The sequence below is a fragment of the Zootoca vivipara genome, chromosome Z1 (genome assembly GCF_965207765.1).
Source record: "Zootoca vivipara chromosome Z1, rZooViv2.hap1.1, whole genome shotgun sequence".
NCBI lineage: Eukaryota > Metazoa > Chordata > Lepidosauria > Squamata > Lacertidae > Zootoca > Zootoca vivipara.
In genome coordinates, this window is record NC_142583.1 from 71,795,696 (window position 1) to 71,819,122 (window position 23,427).

General features: G+C 49.4%; 1 protein-coding gene across 4 annotated transcripts in view; it reads right to left on the reverse strand.

The window, feature by feature from the left end:
* The window catches only part of LOC148687417 (transcription factor COE1-like), an 86,551-nt gene that overhangs the window by 29,607 nt on the left and 33,517 nt on the right, over nucleotides 1-23,427 (reverse strand). For all 4 annotated transcript variants that reach the window (XM_088660680.1, XM_088660679.1, XM_088660681.1 and 1 more), the window contains exons 6-8: nucleotides 21,849-21,922; nucleotides 15,404-15,472; nucleotides 2,118-2,199 (exon numbers count right to left, since the gene is read on the reverse strand). In XM_088660680.1, the coding sequence (XP_088516806.1) occupies nucleotides 2,118-2,199; nucleotides 15,404-15,472; nucleotides 21,849-21,922 (225 nt within the window). The remainder of the gene's footprint in view (nucleotides 1-2,117; nucleotides 2,200-15,403; nucleotides 15,473-21,848; nucleotides 21,923-23,427) is intronic.

Genomic DNA, 23,427 nt, shown 5'->3' on the forward strand with positions numbered 1-23,427 from the left:
CAGCCAGATTTGCCCCTTGATGCCTTTCAGCTGCTTGGCTGCACAAAGAAATAAGGCAGAAGGCCAGCTGCCAATTTGCACACTGGCAGGTGCGCAGCCTGGGGTCATTTTGGACTCACAGCTGTCCATGGAGACGCAGGTCAATTCTGTGTTCAGGGCAGCTGTCTACCAGCTCCATTTGGTACGCAGGCTGAGACCCTCCCTGCCCGCAGACTGTCTCACCAGAGTGGTGCATGCTCTAGTTATCTCCCGCTTGGACTACTGCAATGCGCTCTACGTGGGGCCACCTTTGAAGGTGACCCAGAAACTACAACTAATCCAGGATGTGGCAGCCAGACTGGTGACTGGGAGTGGCCGCCGAGACCATATAACACCGGTCCTGAAAGTTTTATATTGGCTCGCAGGACATTTCCGAGCACAATTCAAAGTGTTGGTGCTGACCTTTAAAGCCCTAAATGGCCTCAACCCAGTATACCTGAAGGAGTGTCTCTGCCCCCATTGCTCAGCCTGGAAACTGAGGTCCAGCTCCAAGGGTCTTCTGCTGGTTCCCTCACTGCAAGAAGCTAGAGAACCAGGCAGAGGGCCTTCTTGGTAGTGGCGCCCGCCCTGTGAAACGCCCTCCCATCAGATGTCAAGGAGATAAGCAACTATCTGACTTTTAGAAGACATCTGAAGGCAGCCCTGTACAAGGAAACACTTTTTAAATGTTTTATTATGTTTTTATATGTCTTGGAAGCCGCCCAGAGTGGCTTGGGCAACGCAACCAGATGGGCGGTGTATAAATGATGAAATTATTATTATTTCTTTGATGAGTTTCTTTAAAGAAGTTTTAAAATGTTAATTGGGGTCTGGCTATTGCAGGGGTATGTGTGGAATCACACATAAACTGTGTTTCTGCAGAGGGATGGAGAATCTAGAACATTTTAAAGTCATCTGCCTGGATTTTTAACTTCCTATGCTTCGGACGTAAGGCGCTCAACATTCAATATCCATGCCAGCTTGGGAAGCATAGATGCCTGGGCTTATATTTCTTTTTCCTACTATTCGTTGTGTGTTTGTTTGCTTGCTGTATATGGCATGATGCAATACCCCGCTAGCACACGTTTGGTCTGTGAATAATGCCAGCAAATGGGAGCCCAGCCCACGCCAGAGACATCAGCAGGACCCAGAGGGGCCACGCTGTCTGTAGGGGCAAGAAGGGGCTCCCTGGGCATCAACCGGCTCTGGCTGGCTGGGGGGCTTCATCATCAGGTTCCTCTCCTAACGATATGGTAATTGTGACATTTTTACATGATTAGCAGCCATTCCAATTTGCATAGCAGCGCGGGTGCCTGGGAGCGGCAGGAGCAGACGAGAGCACACCCACCTTGATGAGGAAAGGGGAAGGAGCAGCAGCAGCAACCGCTATCGTTACAGGCGAGAGGTGAGTGTGAGCCATGCTTGGTAGCAGAGGCGGATTTAGGCAAGCGAGACCGACTCGCTCGCACTGGGTGCTGAGACCAGAGGGCATCGCAGGGGGGATTGCAACAATGACAAACAATGGAAGGCAAGAGGTAAGGGGGCACCGAATTTTGGTGTCGCACAGGGCGCTGCTGAAGTTTTACAGCTCAAATTTCAGTTGAAATTCCTGCATTGCAGTGGGTTGGACTGGATGACCCTTGGGGGTCCCTTCCAACTCTATGACTCAGAGTCCGCTCTAGGTAATGGCGGAAGCCAGCAAGCCACAAGAACGCCAGTCCCCACCTTAACACTGTGACCCTGGTTGCAAATTGTTTCCCGAGCCCAACTCAAGGTGCTCCCTTTGACGTTCGAAGCCCTAAGGCTTGGGGACCCGGTCATCTGCAAGAAAGCCTTCTCCCATATCAACCAGCCCATGACTGAAGCTCAGTGGGACTCCCGAGGGCCCCCTTGCTGGGGAAGGGCCTTTTCAGTGATGGCTCCTTGTGTGTGGAACTCCCTCCCGACCAAGGTGTGTCTCTGGCCAGCTCACTGTAGCATCTTTCTCAGTGGCTGTTTGGAGGTGGGGAGAGCAGATCGCTCCTGCTGCGGTTTTTGTCAGGAAAGAAGAGAGATGGTACGAAGGTAGCAGGTGAAAGGGAAAATGAGGTGCGTCTCACCTGGAAGCGGCGCATGTCTCGGGGGTTCCCTGCATTCTTCAGGCAATTCTGGTTGCATTTGAGGAAGAACTTGAGGAAAAATCTAGGAGGAAGAGGAAAAAAAGAGGGCATTGCACTTACCCAGAGAGAAGCCATTGCTCTGGCTCTCCTCGGTGGTCAAGTCAGAGATTGTGTCTGCTGGGCCCCCTTGGGGCTGGTAGGGCAGAAAGCAAGGAGCCCAACAGCAGGGGGCACCAGAGCCAATGTCGGGCAGAGCCAACCCGGCTGAGTTCTACAAGCGCAAGACCGTAGAAAGAGCAGGTGGGCAGAGCCAACCTCTGAACTGGCTGTAAGTAAGAAAGCCAGCAGGCTGAGGTTGGCAGGGCACTGCCCAATATGCCCCGATGGACGAGGTTTCATGGTGGCCACCAGATTCCGAGCCCTGCTTCCTTGCCTGATGGTTTGGCTTAGGTGCTCTGGGCAACTTGGCTGCAGAGAAGTTCAAGAAAGTTGATTTAAAAATAAATAAATAAGAAAGCAACAGTATCCAAGCACCTTCTCTGGTCAAACCAGTCTGGACTGTGGCCGGCGCCTGTCCGAACACCTTCCCCAGCACCCTCGTTCACCCACCCCCAATCCTTGCCTAAACGGATCACGCAACCTTTGCCTCCCTTCCTCCCACGCGCCTGGTGGCCGTGCTGGCCCTTTAAGGCAGCCCTGAAGTGCACCCTTCTCTGCTTAAGAGGGTATTGATTGGAAACTGATCCCCGGCTGCCTCCGAGGCAGCTAATGGGCTTCATTGCTGCAGAGAACGATCAATCAGGGAATACAAACCCTGGAGATATCTGAGCCCAGGAGGGGGGGGTCGGTGGCGCAGAAGGCAGGGAGTGTGGGGCAAGGGAGCCCAGCGCTGGATGCAGGTCCGAGCCATGGCTGCAGACGCCCAGCTCCTTCCAGGAGATGCAGAGTCACCCCAAATTGCCACTGGGGTGCGTGTTATAATGTCCTGCTTTCTGTGCCTTTCGTAGCAGCCTGAGAATTGCTCGCTTTACTTCTGTCTGCTGGGCTGCTGTTCAAGGCAAGAGAGTTTTTAAAGCAGAGGGTGGATGGCCGTCCGTCAAAGGTGCTTTAGCTGAAATTCCTACATTGGGCAGGGTTGGAATGGATAACCCTCGGGGTCCTTAGCGGTTAAAGTCTGACATCAGCCACACCCTCACGGTAATAATAATAATAATAATAATAATAATAATAATAATAATAATAATAATAATATATTATTTGTACCCCGCCCATCTGGGTTTCCCCAGCCACTATGGGCAGCTTCCAACAAAGATTAAAAATACATTAAAATGTCACGCATTAAAAACTTCCCTAAACAGGGCTGCCTTCAGGTGTCTTCTAAATGTCAGATAGTTGTTTATCTCCTTGACCTCCGATGGGAGGGCGTTCCACAGGGCGGGTGCCACCACTGAGAAGGCCCTCTGCCTGGTTCCCTGTAACCTCACTTCTCGCAGGGAGGGAACCGCCAGAAGGTCCTTGGCGCTGGACCTCAGTGTCTGGGCAGAACCCCAAGGAGTCCTGGGAGCTGTAGTTTGTTAAGGGTGCTGGGAATGCTAACGGCCTGAGGGGCAAACCACAGTTCCCAGGATTCTTTGGAAGAAGCTGACTGGTTTTGGGCTTCTGTCGGCAACGCCAGGAGAAGTGATTCCAAGAGGCATGTCCAAAGATCACAGGGAGCCCTGGAAAGTGGACTGGGTTCATCCTCTGCAATGGCTTGCCAGACACTCCGTGGATCGCGAAGTGTTGATTGTTTGCCAGGATACTGACAAGCCGGAAGGTGTGCCGAAGATGACGGCTGAGGGAGGATCCGGGGTCCCGAAACCAAGCCTTATGAGGAGTGGTTGAGGGAACTGGGTATGTTTAGCTGGGATAAGAAGGGACTCAGGGGGGATACGACAGCCATCTTCACATATTCAAAGGGTTGTCACATGGAAGATGGAGCAAGCTGGTTTTCTGCTGCTCCAGAGAAGAGGATCTGAACCAGTGCATTCAATCGACAAGGAAGGAGATCCCGACTAAACTTTCTGATGCTGAGAACTGTTTGACAGTGGAACGGACTACCGCAGAAGGTGGTGAACTCTCCTTGGCTGGAGGTTCTGAGGTTGGGTGGCCACCTGCCAGGGATTCAGTAGCTGTGATTCCTGCATTGCAGGGGGTTGGACTAGATGACCCTTGGAACCCCTTCCAACTCTACAATTTACAATTCCGCAATCTTTTGAAAAGGACCGGGGAAGAGGGGAGGAAGAGAGAGTTGGGCCGAGGGGAGAAGGAGCAGCTGAGAAAAAAATCCTGAAAAGATGGATGGAAGTCAGAGAGTACGATTCCTTCCCCAACCACATTCCGGGCTGATGAAATATTTAGGATGCTTGTTTAGGGTCCTATAATTGTCATCCTAGCATCAATAATTAAGGAGCGGCAGCCGTGCCTGCTCTGGAGAGGACCGGGAAGGCTGGGAAGAGAGGAAAAGCCAGCTCTAACCACACACACACACACACACACACACACACACACTGCCCAATCGTTGCTTTGCAGAACAACTTAGGCTGGAAATTTAATGGCAATGAATGCAATAGTAGGGTTTTGGGTTGTTTTTTTTTTTTAAGGAGCAGAGGAATCTGCCTTATACTGTCCACCTAGCTCAGTAACATACCCTTCAGCATTTCTCCAGTGAAAATTTGTTGTTGTTTAGTCGTTTAGTCATGTCTGACTCTTCGTGACCCCATGGACCAGAGCATGCCAGGCACTCCTGTCTTCCACTGCCTCCTGCAGTTTGGTCAGACTCATGTTGGTAGCTTCGAGAACACTGTCCAACCATCTCATCCTCTGTCGTCCCCTTCTCCTTGTGCCCACCATCTTTCCCAACACCAGGGTCTTTTCCAGGGAGTCTTCTTTTCTCATGAGGTGGCCAAAGTATTGGAGCCTCAGCTTCAGGATCTGTCCTTCCAGTGAGCACTCAGGGCTGATTTCCTTCAGAATGGATAGGTTTGATCTTCTTGCAGTCCATGGGACTCTCAAGAGTCTCCTCCAGCACCACAATTCAAAAGCATCAATTCTTCGGCTACCAGCCTTCTTTATGGTCCAGCTCTCATTTCCATACATCACCACTGGGAAAAGCATAGCTTTAACTATACGGACCTTTGTCGGCAAGGTGATGTCTCTGCTTTTTAAGATGCTGTCTAGGTTTGTCATTGCTTTTCTCCCAAGAAGCAGGCGTCTTTTAATTTCGTGACTGCTGTCACCATCTGCAGTGATCATGGAGCCCAAGAAAGTAAAATCTTTCACTGCCTCCATTTCTTCCTCTTCTATTTGCCAGGAGGTGATGGGACCAGTGGCCATGATCTTAGTTTTTTTGATGTTGAGCTTCAGACCATATTTTGCGCTCTCCTCTTTCACCTTCATTAAAAGGTTCTTTAATTCCTCCTCACTTTCTGCCATCAACGTTGTGTCATCTGCATATCTTTGGTTGTTGATATTTCTTCTGGCAATCTTAATTCCGGTTTGGGATTCATCAAGTCCAGCCTTTAGCATGATGAATTCTGCATATAAGTTAAATAAGCAGGGAGACAATATACAGCCTTGTCATACTCCTTTCCCAATTTTCAACCAATCAGTTGTTCCATATCCAGTTCTAACTGTAGCTTCTTGTCCCACATAGAGATTTCTCAGGAGACAGATGAGGTGATCAGGCACTCCCATTTCTTTAAGAACTTGCCATAGTTTGCTGTGGTCGACACAGTCAAAGGCTTTTGCATAGTCAATGAAGCAGAAGTAGACGTTTTTCTGGAACTCTCTAGCTTTCTCCATAATCCAGTGCATGTTTGCAATTTGGTCTCTGGTTCCTCTGCCCCTTCAAAATCCAGCTTGCACTTCTGGGAGTTCTCGGTCCACATACTGTACTGCTTAAGCCTGCCTTGTAGAATTTTAAGTATAACTTTGCTAGCGTGTGAAATGAGCGCAATTGTGCGGTAGTTGGAGCATTCTTTGGCGCTGCCCTTCTTTGGGATTGGAATGTAGACTGATCTTCTCCAATCCTCTCCATTGCTGAGTTTTCCAAACTTGCTGGCATATTGGGTATAGCACCTTAACAGCATCATCTTTTAAAATGTTAAATAGTTCAGCTGGAATATCATCACTTCCACTGGCCTTGTTATTAGCAATGCTTTCTAAGGCCCATTTGACTTCACTCTCCAAGATGTCTGGCTCAAGGTCAGCAACCACACTACCTGGGATATACAAGACCTCCATATCTTTCTGGTATAATTCCTCTGTGTATTCTTGCCACCTCTTCTTGATGTCTTCTGCTTCTGTTAGGTCCTTACCACTTTTGTCCTTCATTATGGTAATCTTTGTATGAAAAGTTCCTTTCATATCTCCAACTTTCTTGAACAGATCTCTTGTTTTTCCCATTCTATTGTTTTCCTCTATTTCTTTGCATTGCTCGTTTAAGAAGGCCCTCTTGTATCTCCTTGCTAATTTTTGGAAGTCTGCCTTCAATTTCCTGTATCTTTCACTATCTCCCTCGCATTTTGCCTGCCTTCTCTCCCCCGCTATTTGTAAGACCTCATTGGACTGCCACTTTGCTTTCTTGGATTTCCTTTTCATTGGGATGGTTTTCGTTGCTGCCTCCTGTATAATGTTACGAGCCTCCATCCATAGTTCTTCAGGCACTCTGTCCACCAAATCTAAATCCTTAAACCTGTTCCTCACTTCCACTGTGTATTCATAAGGGATTTGATTCAGATTGTATCTTACTGGCCCAGTGGTTTTTCCTACTTTCTTCAGTTTAAGCTGGAATTTTGCTATAAGAAGTTAATGATCTGAGCCACAGTCAGCTCCAGGTCTTGTTTTTGCTGGCTGTATAGAGCCAGTGAAAATAGGGATGTCCTAATAATAATAATAAAGGTAAAGGGACCCCTGACCATTAGGTCCAGTCATGACCGACTCTGGGGTTGCGCGCTCATCTCGCATTATTGGCCGAGGGAGCCGGCGTATAGCTTCCAGGTCATGTGGCCAGCATGACAAAGCCGCTTCTGGCAAACCAGAGCAGCACATGGAAACGCCGTTTACCTTCCCGCTGTAGCGGTTCCTATTTACCGTGTTTCTCATATTATAAGACATGTCTTATATTTATTTTTTCCTCAAAAAAACACACTATGGCTTATTTTCAAGGGATGTCTTATTTTTTCGCTCCTCCTCCTGCTGCGGCCGGCATTGCTGCTGCGCCTATCACTATGTCTTATTTTCGGGGTATGGCTTATATTCCTTGAATGCTTAAAATCCTGCTATGGCTTATTTTATGGGTATGTCTTAAAATATGAGAAACAGGGTATCTACTTGCATTTTGACGTGCTTTCGAACTGCTAGGTTGGCAGGAGCTGGGACCGAGCAACGGGAGCTCACCCCGTCACAGGGATTCGAACCGCTGACCTTCTGACCTTCTGATCTGATTAACCACAGCGCCACCTGGGTCCCAATAATAATAATAATAATAATAATAATAATAATAATAATAATAAATAATCCTCTTTGTGGGGACTGCCCTTTGCATTTTTGGCAGGGAAACAAATGCATTTGGTTTGAAATATTTTTCCAAATGTTAAGCTCTTATCGCCTTGCATGTTTTTACAAGTTGCCTTGCTGGCATCTGAATTTTGTCACCGTGTGTTATTCTTTTCATCCAAAGGCAGCAAATAAACAAACAGTACACCACAACACCGCAGTCCAGTTGTGTATGTGTTTGTGTGTTTTGCCTGTGGGCCCACTGTCAGAATCCCCCCCCCCCCCGGAAAAGTCAGCAGCTTCATTTTTGACTTTGCGCATCTGTTCAAACTGTGTGCTCCAGGCATGTGCCCTCATGTGCCAAGTTCTTTTTCTTGATGCGACATTGGCCTAACCTTGCTTGGCCACCCGTTATTCCTGCACACGCTTCCGCTTGACGCGGACATAGGTTCAGAGGCACCACCGCCTCCATGAGGACTAGTTGCTTCTCAAGTACAGAGGAGCTGGATTAAGTTGAAAGCCTTTGCTGATGATTTAGTAATTACTGTACAAAAAGGACCTGAAAAAATTCTCTCCCTAAGGTGATAGAGAAAATTCAAGAATTTGGGGAAGTGGCAGGATTTAAATTAAATAGAAATAAAACTAAATTATTAGTTAAAAATCTAAACAAAGAAGAGAGAAAAAAGATTTGGTGCAAAGTATTGCGATAGAAATTCATTAAAAAGTAAAATATTTAGGGATATGGTTAACAAGAAGAAATATAAATGTGTATAAAGACAATTATGAAAAAGTATGGTGTGAGATAAAAAGGAATCTAGAAATATAGGGTAGAATGAACCTTTCCCTGCTAGGGAGAATTACGGTAATAAAAATGAATGTGCTGCCGAAAATGCTCTTTCTTTTCCAGACAGTCCCAGTAATGGGTAAAGATGACTGCCTCAAAAGATGGCAAAAGGATATTTCCAAATTTGTCCGGGGGGGGGGGGAGGCCTAGGATAAAACATAAGATACTTACAGATGCAAAAGAAAGAGGAGGCTTCGCCCTCCCAGACCTTAAATTATATTACGAAGCGGCATGTTTGGTTTGGATTAGGGACTGGATAAAACTGGAAAAGAAAGAAGCATTGGATTTGGAGGGACATGACAACAGATATGGATGGCATTCATATCTATGGTATGGGAAAGGGAAAATACATAAAGGATTCTATAACCATACTAGCAAACCCAGCCACGCATTGCTGTGGCTCATCCCTGTGACTCATCCCCCGTCCCGTCCCGTCCCGCCCCATGACCCATCCTGCACCCAACCCAGGCGAGCCCCCACCTGTACCTGGCCATGCATTGCCGTGGCTTAGTCAGGGTCCCCGTTTCCCAGTACAGGGGGAGGATGTGACCCACCCCGACCCCTGTCTGTCCCTCCCCCCCCATATTGAGGATTTGTCATTTGGGGAGGGTCTGTGTGGGTCCCCCGGTGGATCCCGGTGAGGTAGGAGGTAGGGGGCTGTTGGTAATGTTGGGGAGGGTCTCCCATTTCTCCCATGGTGGAGGTGTTTTCAGAGTGTGGCCTGGTGAGGGGACCGGGCCTGGTTCCCGGGGTAGTGCGGTCTCTGGGGTGGGCTGGCACCCGGGCGGCCTGGATGTCGCTGGGTTGCCTGGATCTCGATGGGGTGGGCAGTGAGTTAGTAGGGGGAGGGGGCGGGATTACGGCCCTATTGCTGTACAATGGCATCTATTCCTTTGATGTCCACTGGAGGGCGCTATGGTTTTTTTTACACCAATTCAGGTTTTTACCTGCCATAGGTGTGACATCTGTCCAATCTAAGGGCATACAAACACTCTCATATTCGCATGTGACGTTGTAGCCAAATTTGAACGCGATCGGGCAAGCGGTTTCGGAGAAAAGTGGACTTTAACAAACATGGACCTTCTACATTTTTTATATGTATAGATAATAATAATAATTAGGAAATCATCAATGAGAGTGTGGGAAAGATACAAGGATCTAATAGAAGGAAATGCTGCATGGATTGCAGCACCTGCAGGAAGTTCGCCCAGGTGATCCATTAGGGACACCCCCCCCTCTTTCTGTTTAAATAAAAAAAACTCTGCACTGAGCCTAATGGAAACACATGGTCCTTGTTTTTCAATATTATTTGTTCAGAAAAACCAAACCTTTGGAGTTTAATCGCAGGAACGAAATCTCGGGGAAAAGGAGAGGTGCAGACTTAAGTCTCAGGTAGGCTGGAGTTCCCGCTTTGCTTGCAGGTGGTAATCAAGGGAAGGAAGACATGCAGAAAGGTGGAGGAGATGGATAGATATATTTGGAGAGATAGGGGGGTACCCCCTCCCCCTATGGCAAGATTGACAGGGAGCCAGCAGAGCCCCCCTCCCTGCTTCTGCCATGCCCACTGCCCTCCCCTCTGGTGCCACTGACTTCAACTGAGAGACAAGAGAAGAGAAATAATAAAAATAAACAGACGTCGTCGGACGCCTTCACCTCCTTTAGCGGCAACGGCGCACAGAGGCCCGCGGAGTTAAAAATAAAGACAATGTGCATACATTAGCATCCATAATGCACAACTCTCCCCATTTAATATGCAAATTCCCAGCAACGCTGCCGAACACCTTCTGTTCCGAGCGCATAAATTTGAATTTGCAATTAGAATAATCTTGTATAATTAATGAAAAGCGTCAATTTTAGCTCCTAAGTAATTTGATTAACATGTTGATAGGGCACTTATCGGGCTCTCTAAACCAGAGGGGCTGGGCTCTCAGGAAGGAGAGGAAGGGGAAAACGGAGAGAGAGACAGAGAGGGGGGGGGAAGAGGGAGGGAGGGATGAGAGGGGAAAGGTAGGGGGCCAAGGAGAGCCCCCATCTTCCCCTGGAACCGAAGGAATGCAAGGTTACAGAAACTGCTGGGAAGGATGGAGGCATGCATGGGAGTCAGAGAGACAGACGATATGATTTAAGAACATAACCAGGGCTTTTTTTTTCCAGCCAGAGCTCAGCTCCAGCACTTCTCAGGGGGGCCATTCTAAGAGAACAAGGTCCTTGGTGAGCTCCAGCAGGTCTTTGTCTAGAAAAATAACACTGCCTAAGACGAGCCTGCTGGATCAGGCCAATGGCCCATCTAACCCAGCATCCTGCTCTCACAGTGGCCAACCAGATGCCAGTGCGAAACCAGCAAGCAGGATCCGAGCGCAAAGAGCAGCACTCTCCCTTCCTGCGGTTTCCAGCAACTGGAATTGAGAAACATTTCTGCCTCCAACTGTGGAGGCAGAGGAAAGCCATGCAGGCTAGTAGCCTTTGACAGCCCTCTGCTCCTTGAATAGTCTTTAAAAACCATCTCAGTTGGTGGTCATCGGTGCTTCCTGCGGGAGCTAGTTCCATAGTTTAGCTCTTCACTGTGTGAGGAAGGACTCCCTCTTCTGAATCTCCCAAGCTTCAGCCTGATTGGATGCCCATGAGCTCCAGTGTTATAAAAGAGGGAGGAAAATCTTCATCTACTTTCCCCATGCCATGGCCACCTCTGGTCTACATGGCCTTCTGATCAGACACCTACCCAGTTGTGTGAGCTGATCTACCCAAACTTTACTTCTTGGAGTTGTTGTTTTTTGTCCTGTCCAGAGTGCAGACGGTAGCTTGTGTGTGTGTGTGCTTGTGTGTGTGCTTGTGTCTGTGTGCGATCTGGCTGAAGGAGAAGCTGAAAGATCGGAGCACACAATGGCTGCCGGCCAGACAGACCGTAATAGCTTTGATTCTTCCCCTCCTAATCTCCCCGCTGCCTTGTCAATCCCCATTCTTCTCTGTCGCCTGCCGGCTGTCTCCCGGGTGGCTTGAGTGACAGGCAGCCATCCCAAGGCACCGGGCCCCTCTCGCCGCAGCACTGATGCTATCGCGGGCGGACAAAAGCTGAGGAAATGTCAGTGCATTATCGAGGCACCCTGACCGCCACCAGGATGCAACAAAATGGGAGGACCGTTTTCCCCCATTGGCCCATTGTGCAATTGATGGAGAAAGTGACTTCCTTACACACACACACACACACACACACACACACACACACACACAGAGAGAGAGAGAGAGAGAGAGAGAGAGAGAGAGAGAGAGAGAGAGAGAGAGTATCTTCTTCTAAATGTCTTCTCTCTGTTGGGCCATCGGAATATTGGAGATGGCCTTGCTCCCTTGGCCCATTGTGCAATTGACGGAGAAAGTGACTTCCTTACACACACCCAATCTTCTTTCCAACGAAGAGAGGGCAAAACAGACAAACATTTTCTCCCCGAGTCAGGAGGGTGGTTTGTTGTCTAGGTTCAGGGGATACACAGGCCCAGCTAGAAATGATCCCCAAATTTCCCAGGTATTCTCTAGAAGCTCAGAAGGTTAGTCTACAATGGGGAGAGATCAGGCCCCTCGACTCTTGCGCAGAAGGGAATAGCATTAAATATATATTTGAGGGCGTCTGGCAAGCAAATGGGCCTCCTCTGAATTTTGCCCCTCAAACTGGAATGGCTTTCCCTCAGGGGGTTGTGAATGGCAAGAGTTGTTTGAGAGTGGAACGGTCTCCCTCGGAAGGTGGTGGACTCTCCTTCCTTGGAGGTTTTTAAGCAGAGGTTGGATGGATATCTGTCATGGGTGCTTGAGCTGAGATTCCTGCATTGCAGGGGGTTGGACTAGATGACCCTTGGGGTCCCTTCCAGCTCTACAAATCTATGATTCCAAATGATTGTTCTGTGGATAGAGGAGACTGCGAGCCTCAGTACTCCTGCAGTCCTTGCATGGCAGGGGGTTGGACTAGAGGACCCTTGGGGTCCCCTCCGACCCAACAACTCTAGGATTGATGTGACCCAGAGGCCCAAGCCCCTCTTGATGTGGCCAGGGGGACTGGGAACAATGCTAACAGTGGCTTCCCCAGCAACACAACGCATACACAGTAGTGTCTCGTGCCCCACAGTTCCCTGCTTCTCTATGCATGCACAGTAAAGCCGGGGGGGGGGGCAACATAATCTGCTCCAGGTGTTTATTTACAGCATTTTCACCTTAACATTTGTATACCACCCTTCATCCAAAGATCTCAGGGCGGCTCACAGCACAAAAGGGCAGTTTGCAGCATCTCCTATCATCCTCCACCACTGGCCATATTTAGAAGGGGCTGATGCGAGTTGGGAGACCAACAACAACAACAACATAATTTTTTATACCCCACCCATCTGGCTGGGTTTCCCCAGCCACTCTGGGCAGCTTCCAGCACATATAAGAAGACGTTGAACACACAGAGCTGCCTTCAGATGTCTTCTGGAGGGTACCCAGTTGCTTACCCCTGCAGTACTACCTTGTTCCCCAGGGTTCCTTGCTTCTTCAGGTGCACCACGTTCACACATTGCAGGGGGTTGGACTAGATGACCCCTCATGACCCTTTTCCAACTCTACAGTCCTAGAATTCTAGGATCCAGCTTAGTGTAGATGATACCCCCTAGGGATACTCTAGGGAACCCCCTCCCTAGAGAAGCCGGACTGACTCCATCCTTGCTGTGCTGGCAGGTGGAGTCCGTTTTATTCCAACAATTCAAAGTGTTGGTGCCGACCTTTAAAGCCCTAAATGGCCTTGGCCCAGTATGCCTGAAGGAGCGTCTCCACCCCCATCATCCAGCCCAGAGGGCCTTCTGGCGGTTCCCTCACTGCGAGAAGCCAAGTTACAGGGAACCAGGCAGAGGGCCTTCTCGGAAGTGGCACCCACCCTGTGGAATGCCCTCCCATCGGATGTTAAAGAGATAAACAACTATCTGACACCCCCTCCCCCTGCAAACACTAAACTCTCGTTTTGATAACTGCAGCTGTGTCTTTCTAAGGCGATAGATGTGCCTATCTTTGTCAGCAAATTTCTGTGATTGCTGTTAGGAAAGACAGAAACCAATCAAAGGCAAAAGATAGATACCCCAAACTGTTCCGGAGACCACCTGAATGGAGCATGCAGGTCACAGTTTGAGATCCTCTAATATGAGTTTACTATTTCAGCACAGGGAGTTGGGAATAAGATGATGGCGGCCATGGCCGGTGCTAGGGTTTTGTGCGCCCTAGGCGCCAATCATATTTCAAACATGAGTATATATGAGTAGGCATATATAGGATTGCACTGTAAGCCGGCCCTTCTCTCACTTTCCTGGGAGTAAGTCCCATTGGACTCAGTGAGATTTACTTCTGAGTAGAAATACTTGAACACACGTTTGCTTTTTTAAAAATTGTGGGTCTGACTTTTGAGTAGACATGCAGGAGATTGCATCCGCGTCAGCGACCCGATAGCAAACACCTACGTGCGGCATCTCTCCATCCTACGCAAGCTAATTTTGGGGAAAGCCCCCCCCCCCATTTCTACGGGGCGCCTCTCCCGCCGGCCCTTTCTGCCTGCGGCTGTGCTGAGCCGGCCCCGCACATGAGGTGGCGCTTCAAGGCCCTGTCTGGCAGCCGTCAGGGGCTGGGAGGCGACAGAGCCGAAACGCCGCTCTTGTGCTCAGGAGCAGCAGCGGCATTGGCGGAGAGGCGGCTTCTAAGGTCCTTAGAGCGAGTTGCGACGGCGGCAGCGCCCGCGGGAGCCTCGCTTTGTCGCCAAGATGCCGGCTGTGTCGAAGGGGGACGGGATGCGCGAGCTGGCTGTCTTCATCTCCGACATCAGGAATTGTAAGCGCGGCAGCCCCGGACGAGGCAGGCCAGTGCCCCCTCCATTTTGGCGCCCTAGGCAACTGCCTAGTTCGCCTTAATGGACGCGCCGGCCCTGATGGCGGCAGTGCCTGGACTCACAGACAAAGGAGTGCACACAAGTTTGGCAAACCTAGAGCATGGGGCAGGCTGCCTGTTAGCACATTGGGGTGTGTGTGTGTCTTGGACAGTATGTGTGGCTGTGTGTATCCCATGCCTCTCTGTCTGTACCAAGCAAGCACCAAAACTCAGCATCTGCTGCAGAAGACAACCTCGTGAAAACAAGAAGAGTCAGCCAGCTTTTGCGTCTCACAGAAAGCACAAACATACCAAGGGCCTAGTCCTCAAGGTTAACAGAGGCGTGAATGGAAACCTCCGGCCAACGCCTGCTAAAAACACGAGAATCCCGAAGGGGGGCAAGGACACCTTCCAAAGGCCCTGTGACAATAACTGAAGCTTCCTTATGCACCAAGTCAGAAGAGTGGTTTTCCGAGCGAGCTGGGGGCAGCTGAGATCTTTGTCACCGCAGAGGCTGCAATTCGAACCCAGGGCTTTCTGCATGCCCAACAGCGGCTCTGCAGTTGAGACACAACCCTGCTCTCTTTTACCCAGAAGGAGGTTCAGAGGCTCCACGTTGCAGTTCTCAAACCCCACTGCCCCAAATCTGAATGGGGCAATTGAATCAGCTCTGAGCCTTATGCATTCCAGCAGATCTGTAACCAAGCAGGTTCCTGTAATGCAGAGCTCATCCACACAACTTTTGCTCTGTACTTTCTAAGCATAGGTTTGCCTGGTCCGTGTCCAGTTGCTTTGTTGGGGTTTTTTCTTTCCCCAGGAAAATGTGCTCTTTAGGGCTAAATCGCAATAAAGTGAATTTCCAGTTTTCCGCAGATTGCTCTGGTTCAGTGGTAAAGAGCAGAGAAAGCGCCAAGGCGAAAAAAGAATGAAAGAAAAAGCGCTCAGACTGGGAGCTTTAAAGTGTAGATGAGCATTCAATGCAATGCAATACTGCAGTTCTACTGCAAAAATCCTGGGGAGTTCTGCAGCTTCTTACCTGTCGATGATGACGGGGTCAGAGGGTGTCTCGTTGCGGTTCCCACAGCTTTTCTTATCGCAGCAACGGCTGTAAGAGCAAAAGGGGGTGATCAGAAAAGAGCAGAGACCCTGAGCAGCATCCGGGATGTTGCTCAGAAAAGGGCGGCCAAAATGGCCAAGGGGACAGGGCAACTCAGGTGAGCAAAGAGGGAAATGAGAGAGGGACATACAAAATTATACATGGCCCCCCCGGGAAATATAGAGGTTTTTCTCCCTCTCTCCTAACACTGGACGTCACAGAATCTGGATTTTGGATAATCCCAAAAGGAAGGACTTCTTCATGCAGTGTAGCGTTAAACTATGGAACTCACTGCCACAGGAGAAAGTGATAGGCATCTGGTTAGCCCCTGTGAGAACAGGATGCTGGACTCGATGAGCAACCAGGCTTTTATCTTCACAATGTTGCTCCCCCTAATTGATATGAGACCCCAAGCACACCCCAACTCCTTCTGCACTGAGGCAGCATTACGCAGGCATCAAAAGCTGAGAGGCAATGTGGTGCAGTGGTTAGAGTGGCGGGCTAGGACCTGGGAGACAAGGGTTCAAATCCCCGCTCGGCCTTGAAGCTCACTGGACCTGCTAACTCGCCCGCAGCCTAATCTACCTCATCGCTTCTGGCGCAATGGGTCACCGTGACCCAAACCAGAGCGCAGGGAAACACAGTTTACCTTCCTGCTGCAGCGGTTCCTATTTATCTACTTGCACTGGTGTGCTTTCGAACTTCTGGGTTGGCAGGAGCTGGGACAGAGCAACGGAAGGTCACTCCATTGCGGGGATTTGAACCACCGACCTTCTGATTGGCCAGCCCAAGAGGCTCCGTGGTTTAGACCACAGCGCCACCTGCGTCCCCAGAAGAGAAAGGAGAGAGCAAAACTGAGCTCAGAAGCGACGGCCTGACTGCTGGATCAGGGCATATATGGCCCACCGAGTCCACCATCCTGTTCTCACAGTGACCAACCAGATGCCTGCAGGAAACTCGCAAGCAGGATCCAAGCACAAGAGAAATGCTCTCCCCTCCTGTGGCTTCCAGCAACTGGGACTGCCTCCGACTACATTCCACACCAACACCCCCATTTCACAGCAAGTAGAAAAATAGCAATGCTTCTGAGTTGACACTTGCTGGAAAGCACAGGAGGGGGCAGAGTGCGCTTGTGGTTGGATCCTGCTTGCAGCTTTCCCCTTGGGAAATTGGACCAGATGGGCCATTGGCCTGAGTCTTTAAGCAGAGGCTTGACAGGCATATGTCAAGAATGCTTTGATGGTGTTTCCTGCTTGGCAGGGGGTTGGACTGGATGGCCCTTGTCGTCTCTTCCAACTCTACGATTCTATGATTCAGCAAGACTTTTCTCTATGCTCCATGCAATTGCGCTAGGATTTAAATTCACGGCTCAGACACGGTTCTGTCGAGGACTGCATTTGGATCGGGAGCCCCATCCGAGTGAAATAAAAGAAATCAACTCAAACCAGCCACACTTTCCGTTCGCACATCCAGCTGACGCGAGAGCATGGGTCACATTCAGCAGCTTTATGTGAGCCATGAAATCAACAACTGCATGCTCTTTCACACAAGAGGCGTGCAAGTATGCTCAGTGTGATGTGTGAACAAGCCTCAAGTGGGCACAAAGCAAGCCTAGAGGAAGCGGGCTTACTCGCCTGTGTGAACTGTGCCACAGAGCACTCAAAAATCGGAAATAGCGTCAGGGCGGAATTTCAGATCCCTCTTAAAAGGTCCGGGGGAAACCCGGACGTATAGCAACCAATGTTTTGTTTCTTTGTCTAATTTCCTTTAGAAATTGCTCAAAAACTTTATTTTAGAGCAAAAGTTTGGCCAATAAAAGCTCTCTTGTGTCCAGATTTTCACTTTTTGAAATATGACAACCCTAAAATAGAAAAAAAATTTTTTTAGAAAAATAAATAAATAAAGTTTGTTCTGGGTATAAGCTTTCTTGTGCATCCACACTTCTGAAGAAGTGTGCATGCACACGAAAGCTTATACCCAGAACAAACTTAGTTGGTCTCTAAGGTGCTACTGGACAATTTTTTAATATTTTAAATTAATTTCGACTGCGTCAGACCAACACGGGTACCTACCTGAATCTAAAGTAGACAGTTTGGATGATCTTTATGCCTGGGAGTGAGATAAACGAGGGGACTACCTAGTACTGGAGGTTTAAAAGTAGAGCTTGGTTGGCCAGCTGGCAGGGATTCTTTAGCTGTGATTGCAGGGGGTTGGAAGAGATGAGCTTTGGGGTGCCCTGCAACACTACAATTCTAATGTTCTGCAATCCTTCCTTTTGACTGTCCTGAATCACCCTGCTTTCAGCTTCATGGGTTATCCCCAAGCTCCAGTGTCATGAGAGAGGGGGAACGCCTTTTCTGTCCCCTTTCTCTCAAAAGAAAGTCCTTCTTTACGCAGCGTGTGGTTGAACTTTGGAACTCACTGCCACAGGAGAAAACTGATTACCAACAAGTCGAATGGCTTTAAAAGAGGGTGAGGCAAATGCACAGCGGAGAGGCCTATTGATGGCTATGGCTCTGCTCTGCCTCCACAATTCGAGACAGCAATGCTTCTGAATGCCAGCTGCTGGAAACTGCAGGAGGGGAGAGTTGATCTTGTGCTTGAATCCTGCTTGCGGGTTTCCCACAAGCATCTGCTTGGTCACTGTGAGAACAGGATGCTGGCCATCCCGCCCCCCCCCCCGGTGCCCGTGAGTTCCATACTTCTGACTATGCGCTGCAGCTAGAAGTCTTTTCTTTTGTCCGCCCAACCCCCCAGCTCTCAGCTTCCTCGGATGGCCCGGAGTTCTAGTCTTACGAGATCAGATTCCAATTTTCTTTTAATGATTCCGCCAGGTACCGCCACTCACGTTAAATATAATTAATAACTTGGTCTGATAAACAACCAAGGGCTCTATTCTGCACCCCGCAGGGGAGCCACCATCCCACCCGCCGCTTACACAAACAAATCCGAGGGCGTCTCAGCCAAGACGCTTCGCCCTCCACCCTCCACCCCCCACCCCAGATATTCCCCACCCGCCCCTGCCATCTATTCCCTCAACCCCCAAGATCATTAGCAAGGTTCCTGGAGATCAATTAGCCATGAAAGTTGGCTCGGAGGCAGGCGCACTAATTTGCACAAACACTGAGCCCTGAGTGTCGTAAACAAGGCAGGCGTTAATGGGGCACCAGGGAACTTGGCAGAGCCGGGTGAAAAGATCCCAGCCTCCTTCTTAAGCAGAAGTTGGATGGGCATCTGTCATGGATGCTTCAGCTGAGATTCCTGAATTGCATGGGGTTGGACTAGATGGCCCTTGGGGGTCCCTTCCAACTCTATGATTCTAAGATCCCCTGGCTCGTCCCATGGGCCTGCTACATCCCAGTGCTAACTGCGAGCCAGTGTAGAGTTCCGGTTGAGGGTCTAGGGGAGACCAGGGTTTGAATTCCCTGCTCGGCCATGAATGAAGCTCATATTGTCTCTTGGCCTAAAACAGGGGTCAGCAAACTTTTTCAGCAGGGGGCCAGTCCACTGTCCCTCAGACCTTGTGGGGGGCTGGACTATATTCTGAAAAGAAAAAAAAATGAACAAATTCCTATGCCCCACAAATAACCCAGAGATGCATTTTAAATAAAAGGGCACATTCTACTCGTGTAAAAACACGCTGATTCCCGGACTGTCCACAGGCCGGATTTAGAAGGCGATTGGGCTGGATCCGGCCCCCGGACCTTAGTTTGCCTACCCATGGCCTAAAACCTACCTTGCAAGGCAGTTGTGTGGATAAAATGAGGGAGAGGGGAGCAGTGCGTACGCCACCTGAAGCTCCTCAGGATAAAAAAGGGGGGGGTGCAAAAGAGTAAGAGTTGTTCGAGAGCTGAACGGTCTCCCTCAAGATATTGTGGACTCTCCATCCCTGGAGGCTTTTAAGCAGAGGTTGGATGGCCATCTGCCATGGATGCTTCAGTTGGGATTCTTGCATTGCAGGGGGTTGGACTAGAGGACCCTTGGGGTCCCTTCCAACTCGACACATCTATGATTCCATGAAATGCAACAAATAAATAAGTAGGAGCTGTGGGGTGTTGCCTGGCTAGGTGGCCCAGTGGAGTTTACAGGCAGGTGACTGGAAAGCCACTTCTCAGAGGGGGTCATAGAATCATAGAATTGTAGAGTGGGAAGGGATCCCGAGGGTCCTCTAGTCCAGCCCCCTGCAATGCAGGAATCTCAGCTAGCGAATTCTTCACTGTTCGCCATCCAAACTCTGTTTAAAGATCTCTAAGGAAGGAGAGTCCACCACCTTCCGAGGAAGACCATTCCATTGTCAAACAGTCCTTACTGCCAGAAATTCTTCCTAATGTTTAGCCCAAATCTCTTTTCTTGCAATTTGAATCCATTCGTTTGGATCCTCCCTTCTGGGGCAGCAGCAAACAAGCTCGCTCCATCTTCCCTTTGACAGCCTGTCAGGCATTTGACTCTCCTCTCCATCTCCTCTTCTCCAGGTTAAACACATCCAACTCCCTTAACCTCATAAGGCTTAGTTTCTAGACCCTGGATAATCTCAGTCGCCTTCCTCTGCATATGTTCCAGCTTTTCAACACCCTTCTTAAAATGGGGTGCCCAGAACTGGACACGGGACTCCAGGTGGGGGTCTGGCCCAGGCAGACTAGACTAGTACTATTCCATTCCAGCCTGTGTCAAATTGGCTGCCTCTGGGCCAAGCTGGATGTCTGTTTCTAAGTTGGGGTGGGGAGCCTGAATGCGGCCCCCCAGGTCTCCGGATGTGGCTCTCGGCTCTCTCCCCAGACACACTGCTTCGCCCTAGGCCACACACCCTTCACTGGCCCTCCATGGCACCATGCAGAGAACTATGTGGTTTTTGTTTACAGGCACCACAAGCTCAGTTCCCAAGCTCAGATCCTCAGTTGGGACCAAACTCTGCGCAGCCAATCAAATTCAGCAGCACTGAGGGCAGATGAGGCCTTCGTGTATCATTTCAAGCTGCAGGTGGGCAATTAAATTTGGATGCTCTGTAGAAATCGCTGCACATTCAAAGCTAGCTGCACCTCAGGGAGAAAACCGGGTTTGGCTTGTCTCCCTTGCATGTTAGCTTTCTGCATGCGAGGAGTTCCCAAACATTCCAGGCTGAAGTGCTAGCTAGAGCCAGGGTGGTGTAATGACTAGCGTGTTAGACTAAGAGCTGGGAGAGCAGTGTTCGAATCCCGACTCGGCCATGAAGCTCACTGGGTGACCTTGGAGTCAGTCACCATCTCTCAGCCTAACCTACCTCACAGGGTTGTTGAGAGGATGAAATGGGACGAGAACCATGAACACCACCTTAAGATCATTGAAAAATAAAGGTGGTATCTATATGCAATAAAGAAATTAATAATAACAGAGCCCATTTCATGTGGCTTGGCTCCCAATTACACATCAACGACTTATTTATACGTATTTATTTATGCATAGAGTCTGCCCTTCACTATATGGCCCTAGGCTGTAAAACAATATATGCAATTAAAACCCCCCACATAATATAAAAATAAATAGCCTGGGCTCTATCATGACTCCTCACTTGGGATTCAATCACATATTGAGCTTGCAAATTCAGGTTGCAGAGTTGCAGGTTGCAGAGTTGTGCAACAAGAACCAGTGTGGCCTAGTGGTTAAGAGTGTTGGACCAGGACCTGGGAGACCAGGGTTCGAATCCCGACTTGGCCATGAAGCTCACTGGGTGACCTTGGGGGCCAGTCATTGCCTCCCTGCCTAACCTACCTCACAGGGTTGTTGTGAGGATTAAATGAGGAGGGGGAGAACCATGTACTTGAGCTCCTTGAACAAAAACAGTGGGATATAAATGCAACAGCGAATTAAAATAATTTCAAAAACCGCTTCCCCAAAAGGCCAGACTATTTGAGATAGGGAAGGGGATGGGAAAATGCACCGGAAAATGTGGGATCCCTCTAGGTTTGACGGAGCATCATTTAGCCTCCCCGCAAGCAAACCAGAATGAATATTCGTGGCAAAGCCAACCTCGTCTAACCTCCCTGCGAACAAACCAGGATGAACACTCTGTAAACGGGTTGTCTTGAAGGGTGTTGATCTGGGATGGTTTTTATTCACCTTTCCAAACTCTAATGCCCTTTTGAGATGGGGTGACCAGCCCTGTAGACCTTGCTCCCAATACGCTGGTAGAATGAATGCAGAAAGAAAGAGGGAGGGAGGGAGGGAGGGAGGGAGGGAGGGAGGGAGGGAGGGAGGGAGGGAGGGAGGGAAGGAAGGAAGGAAGGAAGGAAGGAAGGAAGGAAGGAAGGAAGGAAGGAAGGAAGGAAGGAAGGAAGGAAGGAAGGAAGGAAGGAAGGAAGGAAGGAAGGATTCCCCCCACTGCTCCAGGAGAGAGCTGAGCCAGGCTCACCTGCACATGATTTCATGTGTCAGCAGCACACGGCACATCTCTGGATTCTTGTCTTGTCCTTCATAGATGATTGCCTGGAAAACAGAGGGGGGCGAAGAGGGGAAGTGTTAAGGAGAGGAACAACCTAGAAAAACTCAACACCCAGATGCTACAGCACTCCAGGCTCTTTTCATGGGCCAAGGGCAGAGGGCATAACTTTTTAGCCTTGTGTTTAATCCCCCCCTTGATTATCTTATGTGCAAATCATCATGGGACGGTGGTTTAGAAGGCGATTAATGAACCGATGACAATGCTAATTATGAAAATGATGTATGCCATGGAGAAGGTAGATAAAGTTTTTCTCCCTCTCCCCTAACGCTAGAACTCGTGGACACCCAAGGAAGCTGAATGTTGGGGGTACGGGATAGATAAAAGAAAGTCCTCCTTAACGCTGTTGTTAAACTGTGGAACTCCCTCCCACAGGAAGCAGTGATGGCCACCAACTTGGATAGCTTTAAAAGAGGATTGGACAAATTCATGGAGGAGGAGAGGGCTATCCGTGGCTACTAGCCAAGAGGGCCATGCTCTGCCTCCACAGTTGGCAGAGGGCTCTTGTGTTCGAATTCTGCTTTTGGGCTTCCCATTAGAGGCCATTCTGAGAACATGATGCTGGACTTAGAGGCCTGATCCAGCAGGCTCTTCTTGTGTCCTTAGATTATGATGGCAATCATGGTAGCTGCAGAAGAACAAAAAGGAAGCTCTGCCGCTTCCCCAAATCACACATGTGGAACCTCTGTACACATTTTGGGCACGGAAAGGAGAAATGCAAGGCACTTAAGCCTCATCTCTGCTCAGTGGAAGTCTTATTATCCAGAAGCTCCTTTGGCTTCTGAAGGTAGCCTTCAATGCCACACTAAGGAGATTGTTCCATCAATGCAAGCATTTATCTTCCCAGGTGGAACAATCTCAGCATGCCAGCAAAGGGGCAGCCAGTGTGGTGTCCTGCAGGTGTAGCTGGTGCTACGACTCCCTGGCCATGCGCCATGCTGGGTGGGGCTGCTGGGAGTTGCATGCTGCCGCCCAGCAAGCCTGGGCTTCCTCCTCCTCTGTTTGGCCTCAGCAGAGAGCCCTGGAGAAGGAGCGTGTGTTTGCAGGTGCTAAGCAGGTGCTAAGCAGCAGAGGCTCCCAGCCCATTAGCACCAGAGTTAACAAAGCCTCCCTGCCTAATGGTGTTGATTAATGATGGTGAAGCTTAATGAAGCATCTCCCAGTTTGGGATTTGCCTCCCATGGGCTCCCCCCTCAGGAGGGGAGGGATGGAAGCACACCAACTTTTATGCTGATTTTGTTCCTGGGACAAAACTGAGATCCACCTATCACATCTTCCTCAAGTCCTTTCTTTCTTTCTTTCTTTCTTTCTTTCTTTCTTTCTTTCTTTCTTTCTTTCTTTCTTTCTTTCTTTCTTTCTCTTCCTTCCTTCCTTCCTTCCTTCCTTCCTTCCTTCCTTCCTTCCTTCCTTCCTTCCTTCCTTCCCTCCCTCCCTCCCTCCCAATATTTCTCTCTCCTTTCTCCTTCCTTCCTTCCTTCCTTTCTCTCCTCTC